Source organism: Culex pipiens, chromosome 1 (assembly GCF_016801865.2).
Source record: "Culex pipiens pallens isolate TS chromosome 1, TS_CPP_V2, whole genome shotgun sequence".
NCBI lineage: Eukaryota > Metazoa > Arthropoda > Insecta > Diptera > Culicidae > Culex > Culex pipiens.
Window position 1 is genome coordinate 12,368,178 of NC_068937.1, and position 15,032 is coordinate 12,383,209.

Consider the following 15,032-nt stretch of genomic DNA (forward strand, 5'->3'; position numbering starts at 1 on the left):
GCTGTAACCTCAAATTATCCTTAATACTCACTTGTATCCATGGTTACAATCGCAGTAGTACCCGGTCAGCGTGTCCACGCACTTGTGGCCGCACCGGTGGATCTCCACCTTGGCGCACTCGTCCACGTTGCAGTGCAGCGGCTCGTCCGACTCGTCCGAACAGTCCGGCACCTTGTTGCACACCAGCTGACTATCGATGCACTGCCCGTTGTTGCACGTAAACTTGCCCTCCGGGCACGTGTTGTTCTCCTTCTTGCAGTCCACCTCGTCCGAGTGATCCCCGCAGTCGTCCTCCCCATCGCACCGGTACTGCTTCCGGATGCACTTGAAGTTCTGGCAGGTAAACTCCTGCGGCGAACACGTCTTGTACTGGCTGTTGCAGTTCTTGCCCTCGTCCGACCCGTCGCCGCAGTCGTTGTCGTGGTCGCACACCCAACCCTTCAAAGAGACACATGGTTCACCTCTAAATTCACATCTTGAAGAAGTGGAGACCTTACCTGATTGATACACCTTCCGTTGGCACACGCAAACTGATCATCGCTGCACGGCTGCGGTGTCGGACAGTTGTGGATCGTCGTGTTCTCGTCCGCTCCGTCAACGCAATCTGGATCACCGTCGCAGATCCACTTCTTCGGGATGCACTGCGCCCGCGCCCAAGCCTTGTTCTCCATGCAGGTAAACTCCGTCTCCTCGTCACACTTCCGGTCGTTACACTGGTGCCGGTTATCCTCATCGCTGTTGTCCAGACAATCGTTGTCCCCGTCGCAGATGTAGATCCTCGGAATGCAGTTACCGTTGTCACAAGTAAACAGATCGCCGAAGCACGTCCTTCCCTCGGACTTGCAGTACTCTGGAGGTTCATCCGCACCATCACCGCAGTCGTCGTCTCCGTCGCAATACCACGTAGCCGGGATGCACCGATGGTTCGGACAGCGGAAGCTGTTCTGCGGACACGTCCGCTGGGCACAGTGCAGCACGTCCTCGTCCGAGTTGTCACCGCAGTCGTTGTCCCCATCGCACAGCCAGTACGGCTCAACGCAGATGTTCGTCTTGTCACACTTCAGGTGGTTCGCCGGACAGGTCGTGTTCTTCGGACACCGCTCGTGCGTTTCATCCGAAGTCGCGTTGTCCTTGCAGTCGTTGACTCCGTTGCACACCTGACTCTGCGGAATGCACCGCCCGTTCAAGCAGGTAAACTCCCCATCAACACACGGTGGATACGAGCAGTTCTCCTCGTCCGATCCGTCCTTGCAGTCATTCTCGTGATCGCACTTCCACGACTTGAAGATACACCGTCCATTGTTACACCGGAACTCGTTCGGTCCGCACGAATGGAACGCACAGTAGTTCGTGTCCTCGTCCGAGTTGTCTCCACAATCATCGTCCCCATCACAAGACCACATCCTCGAGATACACTTGCCGTTCTGGCAGTAGAACTTGCTCGAGTCGCACGTATGGTTCTTCGGCGCACACATCCGTCCCTCGTTCACCGGCTTCGTCGAATCGTCACACTTGCACTCGGCCTTTCCGTTAAGCCCCGGATGGCAACTCTGCGCGCATCCTCCGTTGTTCTGCAGACACGGATTCGCCTGACACTGCTGTCGACTGTGGCTGTAGATGTGAATGTCCCGCGGGCTATCCTCCAACCGCTTCACCATCTCAACCATGTTCGCTCCCGTATGCTTCTCCGCCCGGTAAACTCCCCGCAGCTGGAGATCCGTCCAGTAGATGTAATTCCTAAACACCGTGATCGCAAACGGATAGATCGTAGCCGATACCAACACCTCGCGATCCTTTCCGTCCAGCTTCGATCGCTCGATCTTCTCCCTCACGGCGTCCGTCCAGTACAGCATCGCTTCCTCGTAATCAATCGCCAACCCACTCGGCTGCGACAGATCCTTATCGATGATCGCACGCTTCAGCGACCCCGCCATCGTCGTACGGAAGATCTTCCCCGAAGTCCCAAACCGTCCCCAGTCCGTAAAGTACAGCGTTCCATTGCACGGATCGAGCACGATCGCCCGCGGCCGTTCAACCCGCGCGATCATCACCAAATCCGACCCGTCCAAGTTCATCGCGTAGATCGAGTTGTTCGAGCTGTCCGTCCAGTAGATCTTCTTCTGCGTCCAATCGTACGCGATTCCCTCCGGATTGATTCCCCGACTGATGACCGGCGTGATCTTCGTCGTATCCGGCTTATCGCCCGGCGTCCACGCGATCTTGGCCCACGGACGAATCTGCGTGAAGAACAGCTTGTTGTCGGCGTAGTCAAAGTCCAGCCCGACGACGTTCGTCAGGTTGGCAACGGTTGAGAACGGCACGTTCGTTGACGCCGGATCCAGCTCGATCGCGCGGATTTCCGTACGGGTCGAGAACACCACGTACTCGTCGGTCTGCTCGCAGCGACGTCCGTCGGTAGACAGTCGTCCCACGGCGCAATCGCACTTGTAGGATGGCTTTTGGTTCGCTTCCGGTGGATAGCTGAAGCAGAGTTGATCACATCCGCCGTTTCCGAGTCGAAGACACGGATTGTTGTCGTCCATCGGTTGGTTGTTGATGTCGTAGATCGAGATGTCGCGCAGCTTCTGCAGGTTCGTGCGAACCTTCTCCGGAAGTGTGGTATTGCCTGGCAGTTTGGACGCCTTGAAGACCGTAAGCAGGTTTCGGTCGACCCAGTAGATGTCGGACAGGTAGACCGCGATCGCCATCGGGTTAGCGAGATTTCGCCGAATAACCTGTCGGTTACCGCCGCTGTACGATATCTTCTGGATCATGTCCAGCTTGGAGTCCACCCAGTACACGTCGTGCGTCAGCATGTCAATGGTAAGATCGCGCGGGTTCGAGATACCCGACGTCACAACCGGAATCCAATTTGACCCATCCAAGTAGCACTTGCCGATTCTTGGATATTGTCCGTAGTCGATCCAGTACAGCAGTCGCTTGATCGGATTCACCGCCAGCTCCCTCGGAGCATCATTCGTAGTCTTTACAATGATCTTACGGTGCGTGCCGTCCAACCAACTGACCTCCACGTAGTTCTCGTGCGGGAATACGTTCGTAAAGTACATGTTTCCAGCGACCCAGTCGATCGCGATACCTCGTATTCCGTTGCTACCAATACCATCCTTGATGATATTCGTCAACTCCGTACCGTTCGGTCGAATCCTGAAGATTCCGTTCCAATGTCCACGATTGTACTCAACCCAGTAGATCCACGACTCGCGGTACAGAATATCCACGTGCAAGATGTGATGTCCCGGACCCGTGATCGGCACCATCGCCTCCGAGCTGTCCTTCAAACTATACCCACGGGTCATATCCAGCTGAGAAACCACGGCAAACGTCTTGTACGGCGTACAAACGACCTCGTTCTCCTTCTTGTAACCCATTCCGCAAGCGCACACCCGAGCTCCGTTCTCAAACGGAATACAGATGTGCTCGCAACCGCCGTTGCTCATCATGCACGGATGCTGCGGCATCGATCGCTTCTTGAAGATCACCATGTTCTTCAGGTCGGCATCATTATCCAAGATCGTCTTTGCGTTGTCACCGTTCGGCAGGTCAACCCGCACCACCTTCTCGTACACCGGATCCATAAAGTACAATCGAGACTCCAGAACGCCCAAGCCTCGCGGTTTGGAGATCGCGTTCACCTCACTCAGAATGGTCTTCTTGTTGTTGCCCTCGTAATCGATCGAACGCACCTCCGGCGGGTGCTGCGTGCTGTAGTAAACCGTTCGCTTGTCGATATCGACCGTGATCGATTCCGGATAGTTGACCTTTTCGTCCAGAATCGCCGGACTCGAACCGTCCATGTTGGCCATCGCGATCTTGGTGGGAACGCCGAAACCTCCCTCGTCGATCCAGAACAACTTTCCACTCGGCGGATCCAGCGCGATCTGCTTCGGTTTGCTCACCGACGTAGCGTTCCCGTTGTTGACCATCACCACGGTTCGGTACTTGACCTTGCCGTCCACGTTGATCGCCTCGATGTTGCTCGCGATCCTGTTGCCGATGTAGAGGTTCCTTCCGATCCAGTCGAACGCGATCGTGTAAGCCGCTCCCACCAAACCGTTGTTGACGCCCAAGAAGTCCGTCTTGTTACCCCCACCGTACGGGCTCGTGAAGATCGTGCAGTTTTCGTCGTCATCTTCCTTGCCCTGCACCCAGAACAGCGTCTCCCCCTTGCGATCGTAGTCCAGACTGATGCCGCTTTCGATTCCCACCACCGGGATCAGACTTCCAGCGCGGGCGTCACCTCCGTTGAACGGAACGTCCACGATCTGGTTACCCTTGAGGACCATCAGGAAGGCGTTCTCCTCTTCGACGCAGCGTCCCTCGGATATCAGCTTGTAGCCCGGTTTGCACTTGCACGAGTAGTTGGTCTTCTCGGATGGGCTGAGCAGGCAGATGTGCTGGCACGGGGCTCCCTTGCAAGGGCTCTCGTACAGTGGTTGAAGGGAGGGGTGGTGGACGTGGATTGAGAGTGGTTGGGAAATGAGGTGACTCACCACGGTTTGGTTGTTTCCGCGGAACTTGTTGGCGGACAGAACTCGGTTCAGCTGACGATCCGTCCAGTAGAGGGTGTCTTCGAAGAGTGACAGTGAGTGGGCGTGAAGTAGGTAGTGACTGGCTGCGAGCACCTGCTGACGTCCCGTTCCGTTGTAGTAGCAAAAGTCGATAAAGTCCAGCTTGGAGTCGGCAAAGTAGACTCGCTGGGTTGAGATGTCCAGCGTTAGCCCGTTGGGCCAGTAGATCTTGGTGTTGATGATGGTCTCGCGCATGGTTCCGTCCATTCCGATACGCTCGATGCGAGGATTCTCGCCCCAGTCGGTCCAGAACAGCCACTTGGCGTTCTGGCTTGGGTCGAGGCACATTCCACGAGGTTGCGTGATGTTCTCGCGAACTAAGACCATTCTGTTGGAGCCGTTTTCGTTGCAGACCTCGATCGTGTTCAGCTTGCTGTCGAGCCAGTACAGGTTCTGGCCGATCCAGTCGTACGCGAGTCCTTCCACCAGGTCCAAACCGGTTGAGATGATCTCCTGTGGTTCCTGGCCGCGATCGAGTCGGGAGATCTTCTTAAGCTTCATGTCACTCCAGAAGATCGTGCCGGTGTGCATGTTGGAAGCGGTCGCGACCACGTTCTCCACGATGATCGGCACGCGTTCCAGACCTTGTTCGTTGAGATCGGCAACCAAGATCGAGTGTCGGTTCGAGATGATCAGGAAGGCTGACGAATGGTTCACCGCCTTGCAGCTGTGCTTGTTTGGTTCCAGGATGTATCCGTCCGTGCAGGAACAGAAGTACGATCCCTTGGTGTTGGTACAGATCTGCGAGCAGAGTCCCGGAGGATCGCACTCGTTCAAATCTTGACAGGTAAACTTGTCCGGTCCGAGTTCTTCTCCAGGTGGACAGATGCAGAGGGCACCGTTTGGCGTTTTCTGACATCCGTTCGAGCACAATCCGGTCTGATGTTGACACTGAGCCAGATCACATCCAAGTCCCTCGTCAGCTCCGTTCGGACAGTCCTCAACGTCGTCACAAACGGAAGTCATGTTCACGCACCGTCCCGTAATTCCCGGACAAGCCCACTGTCCATGCGGACATCTCAGCGGTGGAGTCACGCAAGCATGCTCGACACCCTCATCCGAGTTGTCACCACAATCGTCCTTACCGTCGCAGATGTACGACTTGTACACGCACTTGCTGTTCTTGCACTTGTAGAAGTTGTTCGGACACGTGATCTTTCCGCACTCTTCCTCATCCGAGTGATCCTCACAATCGTTCGATCCGTCACAATGCCACGCCACCGGAATGCAAACCCCGGAACTCTTGCACCGGAAGTGCTTCTCCAGATTACATTGATTCGGCTCCATCGTCGGACAACCCAACTCATCACTACCGTCGTTACAGTCCGGAATGCCATCGCACTTGTAAGTCTCCTCAACGCACTGTCTCAAATCGTTACACTTGAACTGGTTCGCCAAACACGTGATCGGCGGACAGTCCTTCTCGTCCTGCTTGTCGAAGCAATCGTCATCCCCGTCGCACACCCAACTCTGCGGAATGCAGTGACCCGTCCGCGGGCACGTAAACTGGAAGTACGCGCACGTCTTCTCCGCGCAGAAATCCCCCTCGTCCGACCCGTCGCCGCAGTCGTTCTCGCTGTCACACTTCCAGATGTTCGGAATGCAGCGCCCGTTCTCGCACGCAAACTGCGAAGCCGCACACGTCACGTTCCCGCACTCGAACTCGTCCGAATGGTCGCCGCAGTCGTTCTCGTGATCGCACCGGAAGTTCAGCGGGATGCAGCGGCCCGACTTGCACTGGAACTCGTTGGCACCGCAGGTTGGTTCTGTGAAAAGGGTTGATCGTTAGAGATACATATGATTACATCAACTTAACCTCAAAATACTCACTCGTACAGTTCTGCTCCTCGTCGCTGTTGTCCAAACAATCATCATCCCCGTCGCAGATCCAGCTCTTCGGGATGCACCGCTGGTTGTTGCACGTAAAGTCCCACGTGTTCGGACAGGATTGTAGCGGCGGTTCCGCGTTCGGATCCGACAGGCACCGGCGGCCATCGTCCGCCAGCCGCTCCCCGTACGGACAGCCACACTTGACGGACAGCCCGCCGCTGGAGTCGTTCCTCGGCACGGCGAAGCACAGCTTCTCGCAGTCTCCGTTGTTCAGCGAGCACGGTTGCGTCGAGTCCACGTACTGCGTTTCGTGGCTGTACACCTTGACGCCGTACAGGCGGTTGGTTTGCGGTTCCCGCACCATGATCTCCTCCTGCTCGCCGGTCAGCTTGTTGAGCCGGACGATCGCGTCCAGCCGCCAGTCGGTGATGTACATCCAGTCTTCGTGGATCACGATCGAGAACGGGTGGCGGATGAGTCGGGAGTTGACGGTTTTGACGTCGGTTCCGTCGAGGTTCGAGTGCTGGACGTGATCGAGCAGGGCGTCACACCAGTAGACGCGATCCGCTTTGAAGTCGATCGAGAGGCCGTTGGGCCAGCCGAGGGTTACGTTCTTGAAGACCATGAGGCCGGTTCCGTCTGAGTTTGCTCGGCTGATGTTGGCGGGGCGGTCCCACTCGGAGAAGTAGATGTAACCCTTGTTTGGGTGGACTACGATCGCGCGGGGGCGTTTCAGGTTTTTCAGCAGGGTTCGTCGGTACTGGACGGTTCGGGTTGACAGCACGTTCAGCGTTCCCTTGCGACTGTCGATGTAGTACAGGTTCTTGGACACCCAATCGACGGCTAGGCCTTCGACACCTTCGTTTTGCGAGGCGAGCACGATCTCGCGACCGGTTCCGTTGCGGTGCACTCGGTAGATCACGTCCTGCAGGACGTCCGAGTAGTAGATGAACTCGTCGACGGCGTCGAAATCCAGGCCGACGAAGCGGGCTCGTCGTGAGACGACCGGGAGGATCGCGTCGTTGAAGCCCTCGATCACTGGATCCAGGACCTTGCCCTTGATGAACCGTTGCTGGGAGTACATGAGGAACTGACGCACCAGGTGGCAGCCCATCAGATCTTTGGAGAGTTGCCAACCGGTGTGACAGGCGCAGCGGTAGCCTAGGCCTGATGGGGCGCCCTGGACGGCGGTCACCACGCACATCTGCGAGCATCCGCCGTTGTTGGTGCCGCAAGGGTTGGACACTTTGGGTTGGGTGAGTTGGTGCACGGTGATGATCGCCTTCGGCTCGCGGATGTCCTTGGCCTTGAAGATCGACTGAATGCTGGAGGATCCCTCGAACTTGTCCACGGACATGATGCCCTGCTTGGTGGCGTCCGTCCAGAAGACACGGTTCTCGAAGAGAGCTAGTCGGGAAGGGGAAGGTACCTGTTGACCTCGCAAGATCATGACGCGGTACTCGCCCTCGTAGTTGACCGACTCGATGTAGTCCAGCAGGGAGTCACACCAGAAGACTCGCTTCGCGACGACATCTACCGCGACTCCGGACGCTTTGTAGGCGGCTTCCGACACGATCGACTTGGCGTGCGTTCCGTCCATGTGGGCGCGCAGGACGTGACTTCCGTCAGCGACGAACATCAGACCGGAGGTTGGGTCGAGTGCGATATCCGCTGGACTGGTGAGGTTCGATCCGAGTACGACGGCGTGCCACCGTCCGTCAAGCTCAAACACGTCGACCTTCTGGCCGACGAGATCCGCCACGTACAGTTTGTCCCCAATCCAGTCGATCGCGATCGCGACCGGTGCCCAGGTTCCGGGTAGCGTGAAGTCATGCCCTCCGTAACCGCCGTCCATCAGCACCTGCGACTGAACCTTCCTCGTCTTGATGTCCGACCAGAACAGTAGATTCTTGCCGTAGTGATACGCCAACCCACTCGCTCCCGTTGCGTTCGCAATCGTCCTGAAGTCCTGCCCGTGCGAACTCATCCGTACGATCGCTCGATCGTACGCGAAGATCAGCTCCAAATTGGACGCCGTCGGCGCCACGCAACGCGACTTGTCCATCAACGTATACCCACTGGCGCAAGCACAGATGAACGACCCGTCCGTATTGGTACACAGCTGATCGCAGTGACCCCACACGGTGCACTCGTCCAGATCGGCGCAGGTCCGGTTGTCCGCCGACAGTGTCCTTCCCGGTGGGCAGTAGCACACACCCCCCGTCAACGACGGTCCACACTTGTGTTCACACCCGAGCGCCGGACACGACGCCGTCGAGCAGGCCGTCTCCTCATCCGTCCCGTCCTCGCAGTCCCGCTTCCCATCGCACAGCTTCGTCTTGGGGATGCACTTGGGCTGGCCGTTCTGTCCACCCCTCGGGCACAAAAACTTGTTGTCCGGACAGGCGATCGCCGTGCAGTTCGCCTCATCACTCTCGTCCGAGCAGTCGTGGTAGCCGTCGCAGTGGAACGTCGCCGGGATGCACAGCGAGTTGGCGCACCGGAACTGGCCCCCGTGGCACGGCGGGAAGTTGCAGTTCAGCTCGTCCGAGTTGTCGCCGCAGTCGTTCTTGTGGTTGCACTTGAGCGCCGTGTCGATGCAGCGCTGCCCGTTGGCGCACCGGAACTGATCGAGCCGGCAGGCCGTCCCCGGGCACCCGTCCTCGTCCACCCCCGTCCGACAGTCCAGATAACCGTCGCACTTTTTCTCCTTTGGCACGCAAATGTTGGCGGCGCGGCCCACCGGCGACAGCAGACCCGTCGTCGGCGCCCCGCAGTGGATGTCCTCCGGTTGACACTTGCGGTATGCTGTGAAGAGAGAGAGAGAGAAAACACGAGAATGAAACACAGGAAGTCTCGAGAGATTAATTTAAACAATTTAGTGTCATTATGGTGTGGTCAATTGTGATTGCGCAGAAAAATAGTACAAGCCAGCAGCAACATTAAGTACGTACTACACTGATTTTATGTGCTTCACGGTATTCCAGACTCAATTACTGCGCTGGCCAACAACTGCAGTTCAGCGAGTGTAATAGCTCTGAACGACTCATTGCAGCTAATTATGAGGGGGGATGTTCAGTGCAGTAACGAGTACACAAACTGTTGTGGACTGGTTGGTGGGAAGAGTCTCTTCACAGATCTTTTGACGTTCTAGAATCGATAGATTCGACTTCGTACAGTCGCCATATTGGCCGCCATTTTGGAAAAGGAATCAATTTCGTCTTTTGTCATTTTTAATGCTGAAACTAAAACTAAAAACTCAAAATTGTCAAAATTGTCAAAATTGTCAAAATTGTCAAAATCGTCAAAATTGTCAAAATTGTCAAAATTGTCAAAATTGACAAAATTGACAAAATTGACAAAATTGACAAAATTGACAAAATTGACAAAATTGACAAAATTGTAAAAAATGTCAAAATTGTCAAAATTGTCAAAATTGTCAAAATTGTCAAAAAATTTCAAAATTGACAAAATTGACAAAATTGACAAAATTGACAAAATTGACAAAATTGACAAAATTGACAAAATTGACAAAATTGACAAAATTGACAAAATTGACAAAATTGACAAAATTGACAAAATTGACAAAATTGACAAAATTGACAAAATTGACAAAATTGACAAAATTGACAAAATTGACAAAATTGACAAAATTGTCAAAAAATTTCAAAATTGACAAAATTGACAAAATTGACAAAATTGACAAAATTGACAAAATTGACAAAATTGACAAAATTGACAAAATTGACAAAATTGACAAAATTGACAAAATTGACAAAATTGACAAAATTGACAAAATTGACAAAATTGACAAAATTGACAAAATTGACAAAATTGACAAAATTGACAAAATTGACAAAATTGACAAAATTGACAAAATTGACAAAATTGACAAAATTGACAAAATTGACAAAATTGACAAAATTGACAAAATTGACAAAATTGACAAAATTGACAAAATTGACAAAATTGACAAAATTGACAAAATTGACAAAATTGACAAAATTGACAAAATTGACAAAATTGACAAAATTGACAAAATTGACAAAATTGACAAAATTGACAAAATTGACAAAATTGACAAAATTGACAAAATAGACAAAATTGACAAAATTGACAAAATTGACAAAATTGACAAAACTGACAAAATTGACAAAATTGACAAAATTGACAAAATTGACAAAATTTACAAAATTGACAAAATTGACAAAATTGACAAAATTGACAAAATTGACAAAATTGACAAAATTGACAAAATTGACAAAATTGACAAAATTGACAAAATTGACAAAATTGACAAAATTGACAAAATTGTAAAAAATGTCAAAATTGACAAAATTGACAAAATTGACAAAATTGACAAAATTTACAAAATTGACAAAATTGACAAAATTGACAAAATTGACAAAATTGACAAAATTGACAAAATTGACAAAATTGACAAAATTGACAAAATTGACAAAATTGACAAAATTGACAAAATTGACAAAATTGACAAAATTGACAAAATTGACAAAATTGACAAAATTGACAAAATTGACAAAATTGTCAAAATTGTCAAAATTGTCAAAATTGTCAAAATTGTCAAAATTGTCAAAATTGTCAAAATTGTCATATTTGTCAAAATTGTCATAATTGTCAAAATTGACAAATTTGTCAAATTTGTCAAAATTGTCAAAATTGTCAAATTTGTCAAATTTGTCAAAATTGTCAAAATTGTCAAAATTGTCAAAATTGTCAAAATTGTCAAATTTGTCAAATTTGTCAAAATTGTCAAAATTGTCAAAATTGTCAAAATTGTCAAAATTGTCAAAATTGTCAAAATTGTCAAAATTGTCAAAATTGTCAAAATTGTCAAAATTGTCAAAATTGTCAAAATTGTCAAAATTGACAAAATTGACAAAATTGACAAAATTGACAAAATTGACAAAATTGACAAAATTGACAAAATTGACAAAATTGTCAAAATTGACAAAATTGACAAAATTGACAAAATTGACAAAATTGACAAAATTGACAAAATTGACAAAATTGTCAAAATTGTCAAAATTGTCAAAATTGACAAAATTGACAAAATTGTCAAAATTGTCAAAATTGACAAAATTGACAAAATTGACAAAATTGACGAAATTGACAAAATTGTCAAAATTGTCAAAATTGTCAAAATTGTCAAAATTGTCAAAATTGACAAAATTGACAAAATTGACAAAATTGTCAAGATTGACAAAATTGACAAAATTGACAAAATTGACCAAATTGACAAATTTGTCAAATTTGTCAAATTTGTCAAAATTGACAAAATTGACAAAATTGACAAAATTGACAAAATTGACAAAATTGACAAAATTGACAAAATTGACAAAATTGACAAAATTGACAAAATTGACAAAATTGACAAAATTGACAAAATTGACAAAATTGACAAAATTGACAAAATTGACAAAATTGACAAAATTGACAAAATTGACAAAATTGACAAAATTGACAAAATTGCCAAAATTGACAAAATTGACAAAATTGACAAAATTGACAAAATTGACAAAATTGACAAAATTGACAAAATTGACAAAATTGACAAAATTGACAAAATTGTCAAGATTGACAAAATTGACAAAATTGACAAAATTGACAAAATTGACAAAATTGACAAAATTGACAAAATTGACAAAATTGACAAAATTGACAAAATTGACAAAATTGACAAAATTGACAAAATTGACAAAATTGACAAAATTGACAAAATTGACAAAATTGACAAAATTGACAAAATTGACAAAATTGACAAAATTGACAAAATTGACAAAATTGACAAAATTGACAAAATTGGCAAAATTGGCAAAATTGTCAAAATTGTCAAAATTGTCAAAATTGTCAAAATTGTCAAAATTGTCAAAATTGTCAAAATTGTCAAAATTGTCAAAATTGTCAAAATTGTCAAAATTGTCAAAATTGTCGAAATTGTCAAAACTGTCAAAGTTTGACATAATTGACAAAATTGACAAAATTGACAAAATTGACAAAATTGTCAAAATTGTCAAAATTGTCAAAATTGTCAAAATTGTCAAAATTGTCAAAATTGTCAAAATGGTCAAAATGGTCAAAATAGTCAAAATTGTCAAAATTGTCAAAATTGTCAAAATTGTCAAAATTGTCAAAATTGTCAAAAATGTCAAAATTGTCAAAATTGTCAAAATTGTCAAAATTGTCAAAATTGTCAAAATTGTCAAAATGGTCAAAATTGTCAAAATTGTCAAAATTGTCAAAATGGTCAAAATTGTCAAAATTGTCAAAATTGTCAAAATTGTCAAAATTGTCAAAATTGTCAAAATTGTCAAAATTGTCAAAATTGTCAAAATTGTCAAAATTGTCAAAATTGTCAAAATTGTCAAAATTGTCAAAATTGTCAAAATTGTCAAAATTGTCAAAATTGTCAAAATTGTCGAAATTGTCAAAACTGTCAAAGTTTGACATAATTGACAAAATTGACAAAATTGACAAAATTGACAAAATTGACAAAATTGTCAAAATTGTCAAAATTGTCAAAATTGTCAAAATTGTCAAAATTGTCAAAATTGTCAAAATTGTCAAAATTGTCAAAATTGTCAAAATTGTCAAAATGGTCAAAATTGTCAAAATTGTCAAAATTGTCAAAATTGTCAAAATTGTCAAAATTGTCAAAATTGTCAAAAATGTCAAAATTGTCAAAATTGTCAAAATTGTCAAAATTGTCAAAATTGTCAAAATTGTCAAAATTGTCAAAATTGTCAAAATTGTCAAAATTGTCAAAATGGTAAAAATGGTCAAAATTGTCAAAATTGTCAAAATTTTCAAAATTGTCTAAATTGTCAAAATTTGTCAAAATTGTCAAAATTGTCAAAATTGTCAAAATTGTCAAAATTGTCAAAATTGTCAAAATTGTCAAAATTGTCAAAATTGTCAAAATTGTCAAAATTGTCAAAATTGTCAAAATTGTCAAAATTGTCAAAATTGTCAAAATTGTCAAAATTGTCAAAATTGTCAAAATTGTCAAAATTGTCAAAATTGTCAAAATTGTCAAAATTGTCAAAATTGTCAAAATTGTCAAAATTGTCAAAATTGTCAAAATTGTCAAAATTGTCAAAATTGTCAAAATTGTCAAAATTGTCAAAATTGACAAAATTGACAAAATTGTCAAAATTGACAAAATTGTCAAAATTGTCAAAATTGTCAAAATTGTCAAAATTGTCAAAATTGTCAAAATTGTCAAAATTGTCAAAATTGTCAAAATTGTCAAAATTGTCAAAATTGTCAAAATTGTCAAAATTGACAAAATTGACAAAATTGACAAAATTGACAAAATTGACAAAATTGACAAAATTGACAAAATTGTCAAAATTGTCAAAATTGTCAAAATTGTCAAAATTGTCAAAATTGTCAAAATTGTCAAAATTGTCAAAATTGTCAAAATTGTCAAAATTGTCAAAATTGTCAAAATTGTCAAAATTGTCAAAATTGTCAAAATTGTCAAAATTGTCAAAATTGTCAAAATTGTCAAAATTGTCAAAATTGTCAAAATTGTCAAAATTGTCAAAATTGCCAAAATTGTCAAAATTGTCAAAATTGTCAAAATTGTCAAAATTGTCAAAATTTGTCAAAATTGACAAAATTGTCAAAATTGTCAAAATTGTCAAAATTGTCAAAATTGTCAAAATTGTCAAAATTGACAAAATTGACAAAATTGACAAAATTGACAAAATTGTCAAAATTGTCAAAATTGTCAAAATTGACAAAATTGACAAAATTGACAAAATTGACAAAATTGTCAAAATTGTCAAAATTGTCAAAATTGTCAAAATTGTCAAAATTGTCAAAATTGTCAAAAATGTCAAAATTGTCAAAATAAAAAAAAAGAGTAAAGAGCGAAGAGTAAAGAGTAAACAGTAAATCTGTCAAAATCTGGCCTATTTGATGATTTTTGTTTCGTTTTAGAGGCCGGCAAAGAAATTATGGAAAAGTCTTCGACAACTGTCACTTCCAGACACAACTTCCAGACTGACTCATCTTAAATTAGCTTTCCTTATAAATTGAATTGAACTTTTCTCACAACATCCAATAATTACGCTATCGCTTAACTTATCGCGATAACTAGCAACTAGATACCTCTATAACTTGAGTCCACCGAGCTTGATCACCTCTATCAACATCAACAAACCGGCCAATCGATTGCCCCGTGGGATGGCGCAAGCAATAAAAAATGCCGGCAAAGCACAGTTAACAGTCAGACACACACTTACACATGAGGACACACAAACACAAATAAAGCAACATTTAGAAGCGCATACAGGATCGCGCGCGCGATCGCGGAAAGCAAGTTCTGGAAAGTGGATCACCTTGAAGTGCGCTCCGGGCTTAAGCCTTAGAACTCGGAGTGCTTGGATGCTTCAACTTAAAGTCATGCTTTTTTATATGTATAAATATTATTTAAATTAATTCCAACTAGATTTGCCAACCGGTACAAACCGGCTGCAGAATTGTGTTCTGCCCAGTCGTGAACAAGTCACGACTCTTGGACTCGACCCAGTCGATGATGATGAGCTTCAGAAGTCGGGACACCTTACCTTATTAGAAAAAAGA

General features: G+C 45.5%; 1 protein-coding gene across 4 annotated transcripts in view; it reads right to left on the minus strand.

Moving 5' to 3' along the window:
• The window catches only part of LOC120430744 (low-density lipoprotein receptor-related protein 2), a 129,473-nt gene that overhangs the window by 15,396 nt on the left and 99,045 nt on the right, over positions 1-15,032 (minus strand). For all 4 annotated transcript variants that reach the window (XM_039595870.2, XM_039595853.2, XM_052706541.1 and 1 more), the window contains 3 exons: positions 6,420-9,227; positions 498-6,355; positions 32-438 (listed from right to left, as the gene is read on the minus strand). In XM_039595870.2, the coding sequence (XP_039451804.1) occupies positions 32-438; positions 498-6,355; positions 6,420-9,227 (9,073 nt within the window). The remainder of the gene's footprint in view (positions 1-31; positions 439-497; positions 6,356-6,419; positions 9,228-15,032) is intronic.